General features: G+C 30.2%; 2 protein-coding genes across 2 annotated transcripts; both read right to left on the bottom strand.

Moving 5' to 3' along the window:
* Positions 1-2889: 2889 nt before the first annotated feature.
* LOC114391188 (protein KINESIN LIGHT CHAIN-RELATED 1-like) lies at positions 2890-7605 on the bottom strand. The gene is made up of 3 exons (XM_028352207.1): positions 6611-7605; positions 3691-4599; positions 2890-3350 (listed from the first exon to the last, which is right to left on the bottom strand). The coding sequence occupies exons 1-3, from the start codon at positions 7126-7128 to the stop codon at positions 3113-3115; spliced, it is 1665 nt and encodes a 554-aa protein (XP_028208008.1). The 5' UTR covers positions 7129-7605; the 3' UTR covers positions 2890-3112.
* A 4592-nt stretch (positions 7606-12197) lies between these two features.
* On the bottom strand, positions 12198-15241 carry LOC114389326 (pyridoxine/pyridoxamine 5'-phosphate oxidase 2). The gene is made up of 6 exons (XM_028349970.1): positions 15105-15241; positions 14915-15022; positions 14321-14353; positions 14141-14236; positions 12713-12880; positions 12198-12630 (listed from the first exon to the last, which is right to left on the bottom strand). Exons 1-6 carry the CDS (start codon positions 15186-15188, stop codon positions 12529-12531), a joined length of 591 nt encoding a protein of 196 aa, XP_028205771.1. The 5' UTR covers positions 15189-15241; the 3' UTR covers positions 12198-12528.
* Between the last annotated feature and the right edge of the window lie 5979 nt (positions 15242-21220).

Raw genomic sequence — 21220 nt, 5'->3', positions numbered from 1 at the left:
ATTCAACTTAAAAGTAAAAATAATAGATAAGATCAATTTATAAGTTCCAACAACTAAACTTATAAAAAATAATAAAACAACATTTATGATACTTGCTTGCAATTATGTAAACTTAGAAAGTAAATATCTAGTAAAAAACACTAATTGCAACAAATGTTTTTAGGGATATTTACAATTCAATTTTGTTTAATTTAATTTTTATGTGTTAAATTGTTAACCGAATCAAACTATGTTGTTTGAAAAATAAAAAATCAAATCAAATAAATAACTATTGATTTTTATACAATTTTGAACACTCCAATATGATATATAGACTTTACATTATTATCTAATCTAATTATTAACAATCAATAAAAATTGATTCAGTTGTTAAAAATCAAACTCGTTCAAATTCAACAATGTATTTGACCAATTCATTAGTGAGTAATATGAAGGGTTGATGTTAAAAGAAATTGGTTTTTTTTTCTTGCATTATAATAATAATATATAAGTACTTTATAAACATTCAATAAAATACGATCAACTTTTAAATCCAATTCACTAAACTTTTAGACCATCAAAATAAGTGGGGTCTTATTCTCTATTTTATTAATTCATTTCACTAGTAATTTTATATCTTTTTGACCTTTTAGTTTAAGTTTTCATATTTATTGTTGGGTTCTTTTTTCTTTTAACATATTATTGAACTGATCCCCTATACTTTGAGATAATTATTATTTTGATTGGGATACGAGTCTTCCTTCAGAGGAAAGGCTTCCAAAAATTGACGGTAAAGTATTAACCAAAGTAGGGCAAGACAAAACCGTCTTAAAGTTGTGTGTTCGAAATAACAGATATTGGCACAACTCGTTGTCTCTATAGGACACGTCAAATTTCAGTTTCTTGCTTAGATATATTTATATTCAGCTCCCCACTCTTCACTTATAAAATTTCCTATGTGGGACTTGCAATCTGTTACAAAAACAGTGCTAAAAAAAATTACTTGTTCCATTCCATCCTCACGAGTAATGATGCATCAATTAACAAAACACAATTTGATGTAATAAGATTGTTCTTGTTTGTTAGAGTACTTCCAATGAGCATGATTTTTATTTTACGTTAATTAATTCTTACAATATCATATCATAATTAACACAACTCATATATATTTTACTTCAATGATATGAGTTTAAATAATTCTTAAATTATTTTCTTAAATGATGATTAAAATGATAAAAAAATATTCTTTTATTCATAAGCAACCGTTGATTATATAAATAACTTCAACTTAAGCAACTAAATTTTACACATATAAATCATTTCCAAATGATAAAAAAAATTAAATAACAATGTTTAAAAATAAACAATTCTGTAGGCAACTAGCGTCAGAGATGCTCTAGAACTCTCAATTTAAACAACAACAGTCTATCCAGTCAAATTGGTAAGGGTATGTATGACTGACAGGTTTCACATTTAGCTGAGCTTTTGCTTCCAGCAAATAATCAAGTGTGGAAAGTACGCTGTAGTTACAGTTCAGGGCACAGTTACCATTTACCAGCCACATAAATATCTGCAACTACTACTATCTTCCAATCATTGAACAGAAACTCAAAACAAAACAAAAGAAAAAATGCTATGTATGAAAGTAGCCTTGAATGCTCTGGCATTGAGTAAACAAGAATCTGATTTTGCATCCTTAATATTAATATAATAACAAGACGGGAAAGTGTTACATGGTAAAGTGAACCAAATCTAATAGAAGTTGCTTAAAATAATTAAATAGTAGTACAGCTGATTCTCAATTTTCACTTATTTGAAAAACTCAATGTAGTATATTTTTGTTATGAAAAATAAACTTATAGCAAAAAACAGCAAAGTGAAACATATATATCATTCCAAGTTAAGCCTTGCTTCTTATCTTATCTATGAGCTAAAGAACACACTATGAGCAAATTTATCTTATCACATAGATTTCGAAGGCAATCAGGCATGAGCACATTCTAAAACCATTCATTCTTATAGATGATATTGCTGTCAACATTATTAAATTTGTGATTAAAGATTTAAAATTGTCTAGTGGTCATCCGCTCATTCATTGTTTATCATGGAATACTTCAGAATTTGGTTCACAATAGTTCATTCTTATTCTGTGTTTAAAATTCATTGGCTATATGCTAAACCTTTTAAGGATTTTTTTTTTCAAAATGGTTCAAGGGTGTGTGGACTGTGGAGTGCAATCCTTATATAGTTTCTCGTCATGTCTAATGTGCATATATGGCAAGAATAAATAATAAGCATTTTCAGAATAAGAAAAATCCGAGTAGGGGGAAATTATGAGAAAATTTACACAAAATATGCCTTTATCTTTTCTTCATTATATTTGTTTCTTTCCCTAAGGCAGTGTTCCAGGTTGTAATTGAGCTTTGTATAATAGCATGCGGTGTGCTGGCAAATTTATAAGTTTATTTATCGATAAAACTAATATCTAATACCTATCTCCATGAATGCTAGAGAAAATAAAGACATGCAATTCTATTTTTCCTTTAGTAAGGGCTATCATATATCAGCTGATTTTGAACAATGAAAGAAGTATGCAAGAACTCCTAAAAAAAAAAGTGTTCAAGAAACTGTTTATTTTAATGACGCTTGACTCAATGAATAAGCCAACATTAATAACTGATCAAGTCTGTCATGGTCTTATTTTATTTCTTGATACACCATCAATGTTACACGATTTGCTTCATTGCTTCCGATGAGCAAAGGGTACGTATAAGTAGCCAGCAAAAATTAGTATGATTAACCAAAAAAGTAAAGTGCATAAGCGTATGATTATTAACGTAGGATCAAAATAATGTTAGCAGCATTGTGCCATTATCGAGAAAAGCGTATGGTGAATAAAATCAGCAAGAGTAAAAGACAAAATTGTACTATATATCACTTTTACATGACTTTCATTCACAGAATTCTCAAAATATTAATCACCAGTAGTCATTTCCTTTCTTCTCTTTCCTCTTTTTTTAATCCAAATTAAATTATCAAGTGAAAAAAAATTATGTGAAACTATCATTACTCTTAAAAATATACCATAAGGGAGTATCTTTTTTCGTTAAAGTAAAAGAGAACAAGACTTGTTTTAAGTTCTCAAGCCAAAAGCAGCCCATCTCTTTTTTCCTTCCTTCTTCATCTTTAAGGAATTGGAATCTATAAGGTTTTCAAGTGATTTTTTCCCCTTTCTATTCCGAACTCTTCCTGCTTCTTTCAAAAGCTCAAACAGCCGTTTCTTTTCATCATCAACATCTGGATTTGCAGTTCCAAGTTTTTCTTCCCTCATCTTTAGTATGTATTCTAATATCTCAATGGCATCCTCAACTCTGCACACAATAACATTTTAAAAAAAGAACATCATCCACCAAGACACAATTATCACATCATCATATTCATATACTCATGCCAATAAATTCAATACTTCATGGATCACAAAAAGTCCTACACTAGTTCTTTTCAACAGAATACAAAATGATATACACAATCATCAAACTTCATTTTCAAGTCAAATTATGAAGAGGGAACCACTCATTTCTCATGACATGCCATGAAAGAATTGTCTCCAGCACATTGAGTGATAATGATGAAATGTGGTGCAACAAGATGATAGTCTTAGTATTTGCTAGGGACACATATAATGATATAAAGAAACAAAAAGATGTTTACCTCCCCAAGGCATCATAAGTTGCTGCAAGATTGCTGTACACCCCAAGAGTGTCAGAATGATATGTTCCACACTCTCTCTCCAATATCTCTTTCGCTTCTTCAAAATGTTTGGCAGCATCCCCTATTTTGTACAGTTGCACACATGCCAGCCCCATCTGGTTCAATACAACTCCAAAAAAGGCAGATTTCTTCTCCCCGCTTGCTCTCAGCTTGGTGATAGCATTCTCAAAAGACTTCCAAGCATCCATATACTTCCCAACCATGTAGAACATCACTCCCATTTGGGCTTCTATTCCTGCTACTGTCCTATATTGTCCAGGGATATCCTCCAACAACTTCACCGCCTTCTGTAGCAGCTTCAGCGCCTCTTCAGGCTCGTTTAGAGCTTCATAGATGGCAGAGATTTCGGTCAAACCACTCGCAATCTCCCCGGCGGTTGTTCCAGCCACAGGCTTGCTGTATATTCTTAAGGCATTTTCGCAATACGATTTTGACTCTCTTAATTTTCCTGTCCTGTAGTAAAGGTCAGCAAGGCGAATGTACACTAATGCCACACAACTGTGGCTTTCACCTTTGGTGGATTTGAACACTGTTAGTGCTTTCTGATAGGCGAAAACAGCCTCATCAAAACGACAGAGTGACAAGTAAATGTCTCCAATGCTAACATCAATAGCTGCAACCTCGTTATCTTGTGCATTTGCTATCATTGACATGCTAGCTAGGACAAGGTGCTCAAGTGCCAGTTCATAATCTCCCTTTGCCTCGCATATAAGGGCCATTAGACGCCTGTCGGCTGCTTCGGTAAGGGAAGCAGGAGAGCAATGCTCCCTGTGAATTTCAAGGGTCTTCTTGCAGAAGTTCTCTGCCTGGTCAAATTGCATGGCTTGAACATGAGCTTCAGCTAGGTACCTGCCCTTCATGGAAAGCAATTATTTAGGGAAATTTTCAGCACCATATCCCATAAGTGTCCTAACCCTATAAACCAGACATGATATTGACAATATATTAACATAAAAAATATCAAGCAAATTAAATGCATTGTCAATTTCTCTGTTCTCTTATTCCCATCACATGACAGAAAGAACACACTATTTCTTCCAAGAGTTTCCACCTAGAAAATAGATAATATGACAAGGGTTTCACCTAACAGAGTAAGAAAAGAAAAGTAAACAATTTGCATTCAAACATTCTCCCTGGTTATACTTCCTCTTGTGATTTTAAAGGTTATTCATTCACTTAATTATCTAGTTTCTCATAAGATGGCTACGAGAACAAGTTTAAGAATGCAGCATTTTTCTGCTGCTTCTTCAAGTACAAAAGGAAGGATCTTTTTTGTATATGCCACAAAGAAAAGAAAAAAGAGAGCATTTTGATATATGGTGAAGGAATAAGGGTCAGTATGATTTTCTAAAATAATTTCATAACCCAACAATGAATTTCTCATAAAAAATATCTAGTTTTAATTTTTTTTCCAAATTGATTTAAACCAAAAAAACTAAAATAACTGAGATGTTTTCTTATTCTTTTCTTCTGCTTTATGGTCCTAAGTCCTAATCCTAATTCAAGAAATGTTGGTCATCTGGAGTGGTACTATATGTAGTGAGACATAATCACATAAGCTTGGTGTAAGTGTCTGTTTTCTTTGTTTTTCTTTTTAAAACTAAAAGAACTCTTGGAAATAGAAATGAAACACGTGTATGAGAGGGACCATCATAGCTTAGTTCCAAGAAGGTTCAGCCTATTCAATAGTTCCTTATAGTTTAGGAAAATTCTTTAGATTTTGAAACTTAACGTCCCCAAATTCACAGTAGATTCCAAAACCAATGCGTGGCCAACAACTACATGTTTATCAATACCGGGTCCAGCACACACATCAGTGATTGATATTATAAATTATACAAATTTGGCAGTGATGCATGTGTCTCATTGCAAATGTGATGAATAAAGGCTATAAATCATTTATCTCTAACTAATATTTGTACAAATGATTTGGCAGTAGACTCTAAACTTTTTTCTAAGAAATATTACAGCAGATAGCTAGATACATTAATGTTGATAGTATTTCTTCTTAGATATTAGTTTAAATCAACTTATTTTAAAAACTAATCGTTTATTATTGGAAAAAGTTGTTTTTAAATAAACAATTGTTTCTACGAAAGTAATTTACACCAAGCATGTCCTAATATAATTATATAACCAATAGTTATATAACCAATATTAATGATTTTTCACAAACCAGAACATTTCCTCATAATCTAATGTTTCCGCCGACAATTTTTTTTTATAAAGAAATTGAGGGCTATTTTGGATTATATTCTTAAGTGGGTCCTCTCTGACTCTCTCTCGTTTAAGCACCAGTTGCTTGGAGAAAAAATACCTTTAAAGTAAATAAGTCATTATTTATTTCAACAACCGATCCTTAAATTTTTAAACAACAGCAATAAAGATCCTGAAATTTTTAAATAAAATGAACAACGAAAGTAAGCTAGCCACCCACCCACCTACAATTGAATTAGTTTATATGAATCCAAATCCAAATCCAAAATCAACCTCAAATACAAAATTGATTAATTAACAACTAAACATGTAGCTGTAGAGTACCAAACTCAAAAGAAAAGGACAAATAGCCATTATCAACAAACTTAAAGAATCAATTCACAAAGTCAACAACCATTGTATTCTTCTTTACTTTTCATTTCTTCGTCATTAATATTGGATAAAGATGGCAACATTATCCTATGTTGTACGGAGAATTATTTATGAAAGAAGCATTTCTCTTAATATGCTATTATTATTATTTTTATATATTATATATGTAGGTTAAGTACTAGCTTTTCATTAGTACAATGACATGTGGGCCATAATAAATAGCAATGAGACGATGAATATTGGATAAGGTGATAGAGTTACTATACTTTACCTACAAGTCTCAGCAACTCTCGGGTCGGACTCACCCAACACATCCATTTGGATCTTCAAACCCGACTCGTAACACTTAATGGATCTATCCAACTGTCCAATCATGGAATAAGTATCCCCAAGTTGCATGTACCCGGAAAACTGGGCCATGATATGACCCGACCCGGTTTCGCTATCCAGCAACAAAATGGACCGTTCCAAGGCCTCAACCGCCTCATCCAACCGCCCCAAACTGCTGTAGATCGCAGCAACCACGTGGAGACACGTGGCAAGTTCCAGGCCCGGACCTGCACACCGCTCGAAGGACTTTGAGGCCCGAATTGCCAAGTCTAGGGCCTTTACCGGGCTTTCACCCGAAGCTATTGTTTCTCGGGCCATTTTCAGAAGGAATGGGCCCAGATCCGGGTTGTCTAATGAAGATTCTTCTACTATTAGCGTTTTCTTCACGATGGGCTTCGCCGCCGCCGCCGCCGGCGGAGCGCGGAGGAAATCGGCGAAGGGCTGCATTTGAGGTGGCATGGCCGGAAACTGAATACCCAGAATTCAAAATTGAAACTTTAGTGGCTAATTTGAATGCCCAGAATTGAAATTGTGGGTTTTGGGTTCTGGGGGGTGATAAAACGACGAAAGATTCATGATTTGTATTTGGGGATTTGGGATGAAATAAATAGAGAGAGAAAGAGGAATGGAATGGATTAAGGGTGGTAGTGGTGGAAGGTTGCTTGGAAGAGACGCGTGATGATGGGGGAATTTGGATACTTTAATTTGAGGACAAGCTTCACTAGGAAAAAAGGGAAGAACAGAGAAATAAAGTCCATGATTGCAGAGCAGAACAGCGAAGTGGTTGTGGAAGTTTATTTCTAATAATTTCTTCTGCTTTTTCCTTTGGCTATGCGAATTGCAGTTGCTTTATTGCTTACACCACGACAATGGCTTCTATTACAAAAATGCAGTTATGCAGGGGTGTGCCATAGCAGTTGCGTTTGGTGCTACACCTAGCTTCTTTTATGTCATTAGGAACTGATATTTTAAATAATTTTTTTAACTAACTTTAGAAAAGTATGTAAAATGTACAGTAATAAGAATGTTTACTAAAAAAAAAAGAGGATTTAGATTAAGATTTTAAAATATTGTGAATTTTAAAAAAGTTTGTAAAAATGTAATAATTTAAAAAAAAATTAAAAGATTTTTATGATTAAGATTTTTTACTTCACATGTTAATAAATTTATAAAATATAAATTCATAGGATATAAAAACATATTATAAATTTTTAAAATTTTAAAAAATTGTGTGAATTTTTTAAAAATATTTAAAATTATTAATAAAGATCATAAATTTTATTTACTAAATATTTTAAATAAAAAAAATCGTAAATATATTACCTAACAAATCAATCTCTCTAATGTATTTAAAAACATAATAGATTCATTTCATTTTCTATCATCAATCATATTAACTATATAAAAATTATAAATCACAATATTTATTAATAATATAAATATTTATAATTATTCTCAAAATAATGATCTGACTACACTAAACAGGAAACATCATAAAAAAATCATTTCAAATCTCATTTATACCGAGCATAGTACAAAAGCCTTAGATCAAGGTATGTGTGAACAATCATGAACCTGATCCACACACTCATCTCCGAGTCCAGATATTTTAACAAAAGCTCATTCTAGAACCAAGTTTGAATATTTGAAGATCGAATGAGGAATGATCAACATCTACTCTCCCACTTGGGGGAGTGTTGAATTCTAATTTCTAGATCCGTTTTAATTCAGATATCAATCCTTACTAGGTGGATGCTTAATATTAGAAAGAATGTTTCCTAAAATCTCTGTTCTGATTTGCTTTCTTTATTAGGAAATTTAATGCTATAATTAAGGAGATTCAATGGTTGATTTGTTGTCATGTTTCTTCTATGTATGTTCAGTTTTATAGTCGGAATACAAAAAAATTGTGTGTTCCTTTCGCAATACCAACAACATTTTCATAAAATGTATTTTTTATAAAATAAAATAAAATAAAGGCTCACACGTGTGGTCATAGACGCACATTACAATGAACATTTCTTAATTAATAACTAATACTCTAAAAAAGAAGCTAAATTCTTCTTCAATGATAACTAATAGCTTACAAAGAGTAAGAATCGAATAACTGCTTACTTTTTAGAAAAAAGATTTCACGTCTGACTTGAAAATGATTCAACGCTTATTTTTTTCTTGAGTAATTTTTTGCAAATTAATTCCATGTAGTTTTCCATAAATACTAAAAAAACTCATTTATTAAACAATCAAATAAACTCGTTTATTAAACAATCAAATAAATTATTTAAGTAATAAAAAAATTAAAAATTAATTTAAATATATTATCAAACACACTCTATTATTATAATTTTCTCTCTTCATGTTATACTTCCTATGTCCTTATTATAAGGTTTAATTAACTAATTAACCAAAATTAAGAAAATACATTAATTTAGTTGAAGTGTTAAATTTGTCTTAAATTAATATTTCATTTGTCTTTGTTTATAAGACATGGTTTTGAAAATTTGTTCATCCTCTTTTATAAGACTTTATTTCAATTTCCTGGCACATTAGTTATATTTTACTAAAATATCTTGCATTGTTTTTTTTCTCTCTCTTATGGAGACCAGAGAAGATGAATAAGTTTTTAATAGAGTTAATGATAATTTTGAAAAAAATATTATAATTATAAAAAATTTAATGCTAATAAGTAAATTAACAATTATTTATTTAGTAAGAAAACATGTTTGATTTTCACTGGATGTAAAATTTTGTTGAATCAAATGGATTGGAACATTTATGATTGGAACATTTATGATGTCTGATCTAGGATTAAATATTAATGATTATTTAATCTAATGGGTGTAACTCAATTGATGACATATACCAAATTTGTGGGGGAAAAGAAAACCTAAGTTTGATCCCATAGAAGGGATGAAAAGAGTTTTTTTTTTTTTTTTCAAAACTATTCACGATGAACAAACTAATTAACAAACGTTGAGTTACTATTTTTGCTCCCTTTCATACCATTCTAGAGTTAACATGCCAAGGGATTTATATTAGATTGAATTTTTTTTCTTTGAAAGGGTATTAGATTGAATTTTTTTTTTGGAAAGGTATTACATTAAATCTTAAAAAATGATCAATTCACCCTTTTAATTTCAACCTTATAATAAGATGCGAAGGAAATAATATTCAAATAAATTTGCACGTTTTCCGTTTTGGCAATCAAAGTGAAGGTAAATCATAAATGTAATAACTTTTTTTATTATTACATTGTGATTTTTTTAATTACAAAATCATAAACTTAATAACGAGTGTCACTGAATTTTAGGCCTGAAATCAACAACTAAACATAAGAGACAGAAATTGAATCTATAACAATATATCTATAATTTATAACAAAATATAATAATGGAAATACTGTACACAATTTTATACATTTTTGTCCTCAGTAATTTTGCAACTCCTCACTCTATTTCAATTGTAATTGCAGTATGTGTAAAAAGTAAAATGATAAAATTGGGAAAATAATGTGTACACCAACAAATTTAAAACATAACGGCACGCTCATCTTTTTTGCTTTCTTTTTCTGTTTTTTTCTCTCACTCCTCCCTCCTCATGGTTAGTTTTACCTCAGAGTCTTGTTTTATGTTTTATTGTTGCATCTGATAATAGTAACACTTAAACTATCATTTTATATCTTTAACTTTTACATTTGTGTTTGTTTGACATCATTAAAGAAGGGGATTGTTAAATCAAAAGACAATTATGTCTTAAAGACAAATTAAGACTCTTAATTATTTTGATTAGATGCAAATAAATACAAACAATAAAAATTGTGCATGATATGCTATCAAATCATGATCTGTCTTTGTACGTCTAAAAATTTTCGGACGATGCACTAATGAGACGATCTAATATAACATTTAAGTAGTGTCCTTAATTTTTACAGATTATGCACTCATAACAAAAAGAATATGCCCTTTAATATATAATCTTCATCTCTAAGTATTTGTTGTCTCTCAACGGATGGATTCTCCACTCTGTTTTTTGTAGGATATTTTTGAGTCCGTTGGAACATTTAATGTTTGCATTAAATGAATGTCCATTTTTCATGCAAAGTCCATTCTCATAGGATAATGTGTTCTGTACTTCAGCAGGAAAGTCACTTCTTTCATTATAGCATGTTTGCAACAGCAAAGCGTGCCTTGTGATAGGCATGTGTGCCCTCTATTTTCAAGCCTGAGTTTCACCTATAATTTTACAGTGGTGCAGCAGAAGGGCACCTTCTTCTGGCAAGCTCATGTTTCTTGGATAAGAGGAATAGTTTATGGTGCCATGATTGTGTATCCAAAGACAGGAGTACCATACCCATTAAGTTTCCCTATCAGGAGCACATAATTATACTAGGTAACTTGGTACCAGCTCCCTTTGGTTTTGAGTTTAGAGCATTACTTATTAATAATAAGTTTTTCATATAATGCTTTTGTTTGTGGGTTGATTTGCATTATAGCAGGGGAATATTGGCTGCAGGATCTCCAACAAGTTGAGAATGCCACTATAGCAAGTGGAGGACCTCCTCCTGTAGCAGATGCATATACCATTACCGATCATCCAGGACCCAACTACAACTGCTCCACTAATGGTATTTGAGATAACAAAAGATAACTAACAAAGTAATTGTGATAAATCTTTCTGCATTCCTTTTTCTCTGACTTTGTTAATGGTGCCCCAAATAACATTCCACGACACACAGTCATTGAATGGTACTAGAACAAAGGTCCTTAAATATAGTAGCAGGGTACAAGTCATTCTGCAACCGAAAACCACCCAATGCACTTCCATGGCTATAGCTTTTATGTGGTAGGGTATGGCACAGGAAACTATAGCCCATGAACTGCAAAATTCAATTTAGTGGTTCCTCCATACATGAACACAATTGGAGTTCCATCGGCTGGATGGGCAGCAATTTGCTTTGTTTCTGATAATCCAGGTAGAGACCCTAGTGCTGTATTTAATTTCTCTATTGTTTTATTGCAACTGCAAGGAATTATTGATTTCTCTCTCTCCCTCTTTATCAATTGAATAATAGATTTATTCTATTACTATCAACATAACATGAAATGTTTTTGCAGGGGTGTGGTATATGCACTGCCGCCTTGACATACACAAGTCATGGGGACTAGGAATGGTATTTATAGTGAATAATGGAAAAGGAGAGCTGGAATCCTTACCACATCCTCCACCAGACCTGCCACAATGTTAAGACTGCCAACGGATCACAGTAGATCATAACAAATAGACCTAGCAGATGATTTTGAGACCTTCCAGTTCAAGTGTTCTTTAGCTCCATGTTTGTTACTGTAAAATGAAGCATTGGCATTTCTTTTAAAAACTATGGATGTAAAAAGCCAAAAGACTATAGCATGTTTGGTAAAGATTAAATTTGGAGAAATAATCGGATATTTTTCAAAATTTCTATTCGAAAGCTGACAAAAATAAGCAACTATTTCTCTATAGTTTCATTTATATCTGCTAATCCATCAGTATTCTGAAATTAACTAAAATATATAATATTAATGGAAATGAAATTGATAAAAAGTGACTCCAGTTCTCTCCCAGGTTCCACCTCTATACAAATTCCCAGTGAGGTGTCCAGATAGATAAGTTGCTTTACACGAGGCTATATCACATCCAATCTTACTCGGTTTATATTGAAGAAGCACAACCCTCAAGGGGAAGCACAAAAACTAATCTAGTAACCATTACAAAATGAATATCTAAAACATTTTAAGTCATAGTCAATCCTCTAATATACTTTTATAACATGCAATTTATTGTTTACAGTGATATCTGAACATGGCACTGACAGAGAGCAGATTATGGGTTGACCCTCTCCACAATCCAGCTTTTCTTTGCTGCATCACTCACACTTGATTTGAAAGTTAGCCTCTGGTTACTCTTCAGATTCAAGTAATCAACCTGTAAATGGTTGAAACCAAATGGAATGTGTAGATGCAAAAAGGAAAATATTTATGTTATAGACCATGAGAGATATTCCTACCTGATTTGGCTCTAGGATTAGTAGACAAAAAGCATCAACTGGACCTATAGAAGGATCTAATGATATTTCTGGCAGTGCTTGCTCATTTAGACAGGGAAGTCCAGGGTTGGGCAACAAATATTGCAATCTTGATCTCAATGAACTGGCAAACCAGGATTTTTCTCTTTGCTGCATTATGAATTGATAAGATTATAGCAATTGACAGCATTTAAAATTGAAAATAAGAAAGCTTTGTTATATAACCTGCAAAAACATTTACGTTGGAATGATGTAAACCAAAACGGGCTCATTTAAGGGCATGCTTGAGGAAGTTGTGAGTTTACAGTTTTTGGTTTTCAAATGTAAATTTAAAAATAAAATGTTTGACACTTTGGCTAAAATAAGCTAAATAGGTTTTTAACTCAATTTTGAAATACTTTTAGCTCAATATTTAAAATACAATAAAAAGTAGTTTTGGTTTAATGTTTTCAGTTGTAAAAACAAATTATTCACTTTCACCATCTCTTCCAAAAGACTCACATACTACCGCTAGTCTGTCACCACCCACCATTATCATTACTACCACCACACCATCACCATCACTGTTGCCGCCACCTCCCCCAAAGTGCTGCAATAGTTGACTGGTTGGGAAATCGATGAAATATAAACTATAAAGAATTATGTTTGAGAGGGAGAGAGACGGAGAGAGGTGAGTGAATGAGGAAGTGGGAGTGATTTGCAAGATTGAAGTTTTTAAAATTTACAAAACTTAAAACTTACAACCAAACTGAAAAAGGCCCAAGTGTTTTGCTTTACTTCTCCTGATTTGATGAGGGAGAATAAAGGTTTCTTGATTTTGCACGGTGCACGTGCATACAAATAATGTAAAACCCCAAGTTCCACTATGGTAGCAAATGTGCCATCTTGTCCATAAGGATGCAAGCTAAAACTCCTAAGTAGCTTTAAGCAGTTTTAGACTTTTGGTTATGTAGCAGGTCTGTTTGAGTTACTTAGTCTGTTAAGTTATATGTGATTTCTCATATGCCTAATATACTTCTGAGGAAAATCAGAAGTGGTTGGTCATATGATACGTTCAATTCCTTTAGCTAGTTATCTTTAGCTCGTCTTATCCTGAAGTCACTAGAGATGGTTCAAATTGCTTTTACAGAACAGGTCAACATTGTTATCTCCCTTAGTTTAAAGCACAACGCATTATCATCTATCACGGTGTGTGCATTGTACTTCTCTCAGTCAGTAAAAGAAGCAAATGGCTGTAAAGAGCACAATTGCTTTACCTGGACTATTTTTCTTTTTCCACATCACAAAATATGCATAAAAAATTAAAAACACGTGCAACAGTTATACAGAATGTTCAAACCACACTCGATCAAACAAATGGTAAAAGGAATAACAGACAATTTCATCTTAACTGAAAATCTCCAATCAAACCTGAAGTTTTAGCGGATCAGGATTCAAACCATCAATGATATCTACATCCCCATTTATCCGAAATTGCTCCCAGGAATCTGTGAAATACCAACATATCTAACCGAAAGAACTGAACTTAGTCTCAAAATCTACGCCCGATCACAAAATTTTATTAAAAAAAGTACCTCATGGAATAATTACCTCGGCAGAGGAGCAAAGCTTGAGCTCTTCAATCTACACTATGAGTAAGACAATCAAGACATTTAATTAAGTAACTTTTCAATGAAAATTTCAAACATGGCAACAAGTATGTGCCTCTATAGTCGAATAGAATTGAATTTAATGTAATTGATTTGAACCATTGAATTTGAAGGTAATTGGAATGCATGTCAAAACTGTAAATTAATCTCAAAACAGAATTTAACTTAAAACGTGTACACAATTCGAGTACTTGATTCCTAATGTAAAAAAAAAAATTAAAACGCCCATAGATAACATAACTTATTCCAAAAAAAAAAATCATCATATAAGTTAACAAATCAAGAGTAAATAGTCTACGCACAAAAAATGTAAATAAGTTTTACCCAGTATGTATATAAATTTGTTAACTTTTACGATAAACACCTCAAAAGTCATACCCAGTATTAGTTGGTTGATAGTATAAAACTAACTTTTTTTACATTTACACTTTTACGCTAACAATGCATACTCATAATAATATTATGAGCCACAGTCCAATTCCCAGCAGTGTAATAACAAAAAAAATGAGAAAAACTGATCGAAAATAAGAAGAACCTTGGGAGTGCGGGCATGGGTGTTAATTTGGATGTTATCAGTGTTGTCTTGGAATCCTCGGAAGACGACAGTGCGGTTGGAAGGTGTTCCGTTGGTTCCTAGGGTTGCCTGTCCGAAACACAAATAAAAGGATAAAAATGCATAAATTATAAAAAAAAGAAAAAAAAAAAAGATTGGTTGATTGACATACGAGCTGCATGAAAGAAGAGTGCTTGAGGTGAGCGTTGGATTCCAGAGCGTTGAGAAGAAGCTGCTTCCACGCCAAGCTCCCCATTACTTTGTTTCGAGGCAAATAGGATCACATGGACTGTAAAAACTTTCTTTTAGTTATTTAACGCATCTAAATACTCGCAATAACAACAATCCCAGATTATTAATTAAATTCAAACAACTTGAATTAATCCATAAGCTTGATGGTCTTTTTTTATATAAGAGTTGATAAATAAAAAATTACAAATATAAATGTTTATATTCTTTTTTTTATTTTTTTTATTAAATTTATTTTGGTGAAATTATAATCTTTTTTAATTAATTTTAAAGTGTCATAAAAACTTTATTTATATATCATTCTAATTTTTTTAATTAATATCTTTTTTATATCATGCATTCTACTATTAATCTATATTTTATAATTTATTACATCTTAAAATTAAATATTTCCATCCGAGTTTAAAATAAAATAAATTAACATACACTTAAATAAATGTCATATTTATATTTTGTTGAGTAATAGTTAAAATATCTAAAATTATAATATTTAAATCAAAAAATAATGTGAATAGGGTAATTGTTAAAATAAATATTGGAAGAAGGCCAGGGAGGCAATGAGAGAATGGAACGAAGGCTACGAATTAGAATTAGAAAAATTGGAGATTAAATTGTCCTTTTAAAAAATATCAAATTTATAAAAAAAAATCTCACACTTTAATTGCAAAAAAAGAAAATCAAGTCTTCGAAAAAAAAGAAAATAAAAAAAAAGATATAATGGTCTTAGACTAAATTATAATTTTAGTTTTTTAATAATTTAAATTTGTGATTTGGGTCCTTTTATTTCTAAATTAAAATATTTAGTTCCCCTAATTTTTAGAATAAGTAATTTTGATTTTTTCATTAGTTGGTCGTTAATTAATCATTCAAAGTCCGAAGTTGACTTTGATGTGTTATATTAATGCTAACATCAAATTTATGTAAGCTGTTTACATGACACTTATGTAAAAAAAGATTAAATGAAATGAGAAATAAAAAATATTTTATTAAAAATTGAATTCATGATCTTTAATTCGGTTACGTTCAATAAGACATTTTAGTTAGTTTTTAACTTTTTTCACTAGCTAAAAAAGTTTGTTTTATTGTTAGGTAAATAAGTTTTTAACTTCTAGCGTTTTTTAGTAGCTTCTAGAGTTTTTTAAAATACTACTTGAAGTAAAGTTCTTTAAAATAGCAGCTTCTAGGTTTTTATGTCTTGTTCTTTTTTATCCTTAAAATATGTATTCAAATTCCTTATAAATGTTATTTTATATTTTTCAACTACTTCAATAACTAATTTTATCAAATATTTGTATTTTAATGAACTAGTTTTTCAACTATTTTTGCCTACCATAGACTTCATATACAAGATAATAAATCACTAGCATACTTACTTTGTTTAATTAAATACTTAAATACATTAACAAAATAGTAACTCTTTATTAATGATACATAGAAAATAATGTTAATGTAGCTAATTAAACAAAATAAGTGTCTTAATAGTTTATTTTTTTGTCTATGAATAAAGGATCATGAATTTAATTACTATCAAAATTATTCTTATTTTTTATTTTATTTGATTTTTTTCTACATAGGTATCATGTCAATCGTCTACATAAGTCTTACACCAACATCAATATTTCACATCAATGTTAATGTTTGACTTTCATAACAAAATTGCTTATTTTGAAAAATAGAAGATTAAATATCTTAATTTAGAAATAAAAGAACGAAAATTATGAATTTAAAATTATAGAGAAATTAAAATTGTAATTTATCCTTTATTTTATTAACTAGAAGAAAAGGAAAACGCAACTCTTAAATACTGATTCATACGATGTTGTTAACGAAATACTAAAAGATAGGCCCAGACAAGCACACTCAATGCAGAGCCTGCGAATCAAAAAAGGAATTCATGGACTGGGCCCAGTTATGTTGGAAAATCAGGAAAACACTACAAGGACAATTGCTTCCTGGACATAATTCAATGATGGTATAGCGTGACAAGTTTTGGTATTTTCTTTTGACAAGTCTCTAACAGTAGCTAACACTTTTTTTATCCTTGCTTGATGGAACTCTCCTGCACCATGGGATGATGGAATAACAAAGATTTCTTATATTATAGGCACTTTAATCGTTTAAATGTCAGGAGGGTGCAGTGATGAAGCATATGATTTGATTCATTTGAACTTTTTGAATCATGTCACAAGGTATAGATATTCCTCCTTCTTATTTTTGCATGTTTTAGATCAAACTTAATTTATTTTAATGTTTCCCTTAAATTAAATAATTTTTGGATCCATTCCAGCACACCAAAAATAATACAGTCCTGCACAGGCAAATTTAATTAATACCTGATACGGTTCTGTTGCAATTTGCAAATGGTCCAAAGTCACATGCATATTTAGAAAATCACGCAGCTTAAATTATTTTATATTTTTTAATCGCACATGGACGTAGACTCATTTAGCATGAATCATTGTGACACTGTTAGTTATCTCTTCTATGATGAATAAATTAAGTTAAAAGAATTTAAAAGATAAATTGATAATTTATTTCATTTTATTACATTCTATTTTATTAATCGTTATATATATTTAAATTTAACCTCGAGTTGACACTTATGGGTGCATTTGGACAAGAGTTTATTTACAGCTTATTTTTCTAAATTATTTAAATATAGTATCATCAACTTTACATGGTTTTCTGTGGCATATACTCTCTAGCAGGATCAAACTTGGTTGCATTATACATCAATTTATTTAATTTTTTTCAAATGAAAATATTTGTCCATATGCATGATGATAACATTGGTATTAATCTGGTCCGTCTATGACTTTTTTCATTTTTCTTTTTAATTTAGGTCTTTGTCCTAAGTATGTTGGATTCTAATTTATGTATGCAATTAATTATATACCATGTGCTGGAGGTCATTAGCAACAAACGACCCCTTTAATTAGTTAAGTTGACCACCACCAACCAATTTTGTCTTACATACGTTAGAGTCAAATTTGTGGACTTAATAATTAACGGCGTGGTTGGAATGTTGAAAGCAGAAATTTCATTTTTAAATAAATTTAAAAACTATATATTAATGACTTATTTAAATATGAAATATAAAAAAATAGGCTAAACTATTCGCATGCTCCCTTAATTTTATTTGTTTTAATTTTTTTTTTTGGTCGGCTATTTGTTTTAATTTAGTCCTTTATTTATTAAAAGCTGTAAAATAATCGTTTGGATAATCATTTTATAGCACGATAGTCTTTTTCGAAAAATTATTTGTGAAACACAATATTTTTTGGCTTAAATATGATTAAGATTTCTGAACCTATGTCATTAATTTCACGTAGCAAACAAGCCCTTCTTTCACATAACTGCCCAAAAAGTCCTAACTGCGCATTCTTCCTTGAAAGATCTCGGAGAATTTGGAAGTTGTCTTCGCCCCTCTTCAATAAGGGAAAAGAGACTGGTTTTGAATGATGATGATGATGGTGGTGCAGTGAGCTTCTGCTATTGGCTAGTTATGAATGTGTTAACACAGAAAAAAAAATTGAAATGAAATGAAAATTCTGAATTAAAATAAAATATAAATATAAATTTTATTTTATTTTACTGTTCATTTTTCCTTCTTTAGGCTCTTTCTTCTGCAAATGAACGGAGTCAAAGGTGTGTGATGTGCATAACTGGTCGGAGATTTCGGTGCGAGTTATTGTCACGTGGTACTACAGCAGGGGAAATTGTATTCCTCTGGTTATGTTATATTTACACATACGTTGTGGTGTAGATATGGGGTAACATGTGTGTAGGTTTTTATATTTTCTGCTTCATCTGTGTATATAGATTTGGGTATTTTTTAAAAGAAATTTTAATGAATTTTTTTTGCTGACCTCAAAAAAATTTATATAAAATCATTTTTTGTCATCTTTATTGGTAGTTCATGTCTGTTTGTGATTATTCTTTCATTTTTTTTCGTTCATTTTTTTATATCTCTTTTTCTTTCTCTCTCACTCTGATCTCTTCTAGTCTTCTACACCTCTCTTCCTCTCATTTTCCTCTTCCTCTTATTTTATTCTTAAAAGTCTTTTTCTATTATAATTTATTGTTATCGTCAAATAATTGCATTTATATTTAAACAATTTATTATTTTTTAATCATTATAATATTAGTATTAAGTATCTATTACCTTTGTCAATGATTAATTTTCACTAATAAATTTGTCTATAGTTACAATTAGTGTGATATTTTCTTTTAATTATATTTTTTAATCTATAAAACTTAAATTCAAAATCTTATTTAAAAAATTCAAACTCAATATCACTCATATCAATATCAGATAATTTTTCTTTATATTAATTTCATTATATTTATTTAGGAATTATGAACTATTCATTATTAATATTTGCAAATGGGACAAACTTACACTAACATTATGGTCTTATGGGCTAGTTTATTTATGTTTAAAAAATTACTTTTTAAAACAAAATAAGTAGCTTTATAATTTTTTGATGTTTTTGTTTAAACTGCATATACTTAATAAAAATAAGCAGTTTTTTTTTTTGTTTTTTAAAGAAACAAATCTTAACTACTTCTTAAATAGGCGCTTATAAAAAAACATTTTTTTAAATTACTTTCTTTTTAATATTTAAACAAACTAGCCTTATATAAGGAACCGTCAACTTAAGCTTTGAGACACAACAATAATTATTCTCTCTTTCTATCACTATCCTTTGTATAATATTTCTCATTAGTCAGTGTTTTAAGATTTATTTGAATAAATTTCTTCATAATTACATATAAATTTATAGGAGAAGAATATAAGAAAAAAATAAACTTCTCATAAGTCAAAATTTTGCTTATATCATAAGTTAAAAATATCTTTAAGAAAAGTTAATAATTTTTTTACAAATTAATTTATACATAAACTAATTTAAACTTATAAAAAAAACTCATTTTATTTTGTCTTCTAAAAAAAATACTTGCAGAGAAAATTTTCAAACATGTTAAGATAGTCCACAATATCAACTGTTTGCTACGTTGAGTGTGGACAATGGTAATTTCTTATACTTTCCAAGAAGCTAATTGGTGCATGAGCACCTTTCTCACTTAGGTCATGATGACTCCTTCAAATTTCACGTGTGCAAGTTCTCTCCTCCTTTCTTCTTATTCAACCTTCATTTGAGGGATGATGTAGCAAATTAAGGTTGCAATTACAGAATTACTGAAAGAGACTTATAAAAATATCTAAATCAAAAGTAAACATTTATGTTACAATTTAGTGTGTTAATCCGTTTTGATAATTGAAAAGAAAAAAAAACAACTATGTAAGATTCAAAGTCAAAAACAAATTTCAAAGCTATACACCTGATTTGTGTCATTGGTTTAGTCAATATTTTCGGATGGAGGGCTTTTATACACGGGTGATAACAACTTATGAAATAAAGTAATTAAATATATACTACTTTCTCTTTGGTTTTTATATTTGTCGTTTCTGGAGAAAAAATATTTTTACATAGAAGTTTTTTTTTGTTTTTTTAATTTAAGTTTGTAATATATCAATTAATACTACTTTTCAACTTAATGGGTGTATTTAGAAGATTTTATTTATGATTTATTTAGATTTATATTATGACTTAATTACTTATATAAATATTTGGGAGGGAGGTTTATAAAATGTTCATATAAAAATAGTTTAACCTGATTTTCTCTTCAATTATAAAATTAACTTACATATACACGTAAGTGCTTACAAGATGAGAACTTAATAAATACCACTGAATTAAGTTATTTAACCCAATACACTCGTTATATATATTTTTTTCAATTATATTCTTATCTTAATTAATGATACTCTTAGTTATATATAATTTTTAATTCTAGAATAACATTAATTATGCCGGCAGAGGGAAATGTTGGAAAAATAAATAAGAGAAATATCAATTAATAAGAGAGATAAATAATATAATAAAATTCAATTTTTTTTATAGATAAAACAAATCAAAATATCAATAACATTTATAAACGTCATAAAACTAGAGAAGGGAACAAATAAGTAACGGA

This window comes from Glycine soja, chromosome 16 (genome assembly GCF_004193775.1).
Source record: "Glycine soja cultivar W05 chromosome 16, ASM419377v2, whole genome shotgun sequence".
Classification (NCBI taxonomy): domain Eukaryota; kingdom Viridiplantae; phylum Streptophyta; class Magnoliopsida; order Fabales; family Fabaceae; genus Glycine; species Glycine soja.
This window is presented reverse-complemented; position numbering and strand designations above follow the sequence as displayed.

Excerpts from the sequence above, each read along its gene's own strand:
- LOC114391188 (XM_028352207.1), bottom strand. The coding sequence starts at position 7,128 with ATGCCACCTCAAATGCAGCCCTTCGCCGATTTCCTCCGCGCTCCGCCG. Across the intron at positions 4,600-6,610 it reads AGAGTTGCTGAGACTTGTAG|GTACCTAGCTGAAGCTCATG; the intron begins GTAAAGTATAGT and ends CATGAAGGGCAG. Across the intron at positions 3,351-3,690 it reads ACTTATGATGCCTTGGGGAG|AGTTGAGGATGCCATTGAGA; the intron begins GTAAACATCTTT and ends TATTGTGTGCAG.
- LOC114389326 (XM_028349970.1), bottom strand. The coding sequence starts at position 15,188 with ATGGGGAGCTTGGCGTGGAAGCAGCTTCTTCTCAACGCTCTGGAATCC. Across the intron at positions 14,354-14,914 it reads CCCATGCCCGCACTCCCAAG|ATTGAAGAGCTCAAGCTTTG; the intron begins GTTCTTCTTATT and ends CTCATAGTGTAG. Across the intron at positions 12,631-12,712 it reads TAATCCTAGAGCCAAATCAG|GTTGATTACTTGAATCTGAA; the intron begins GTAGGAATATCT and ends AACCATTTACAG.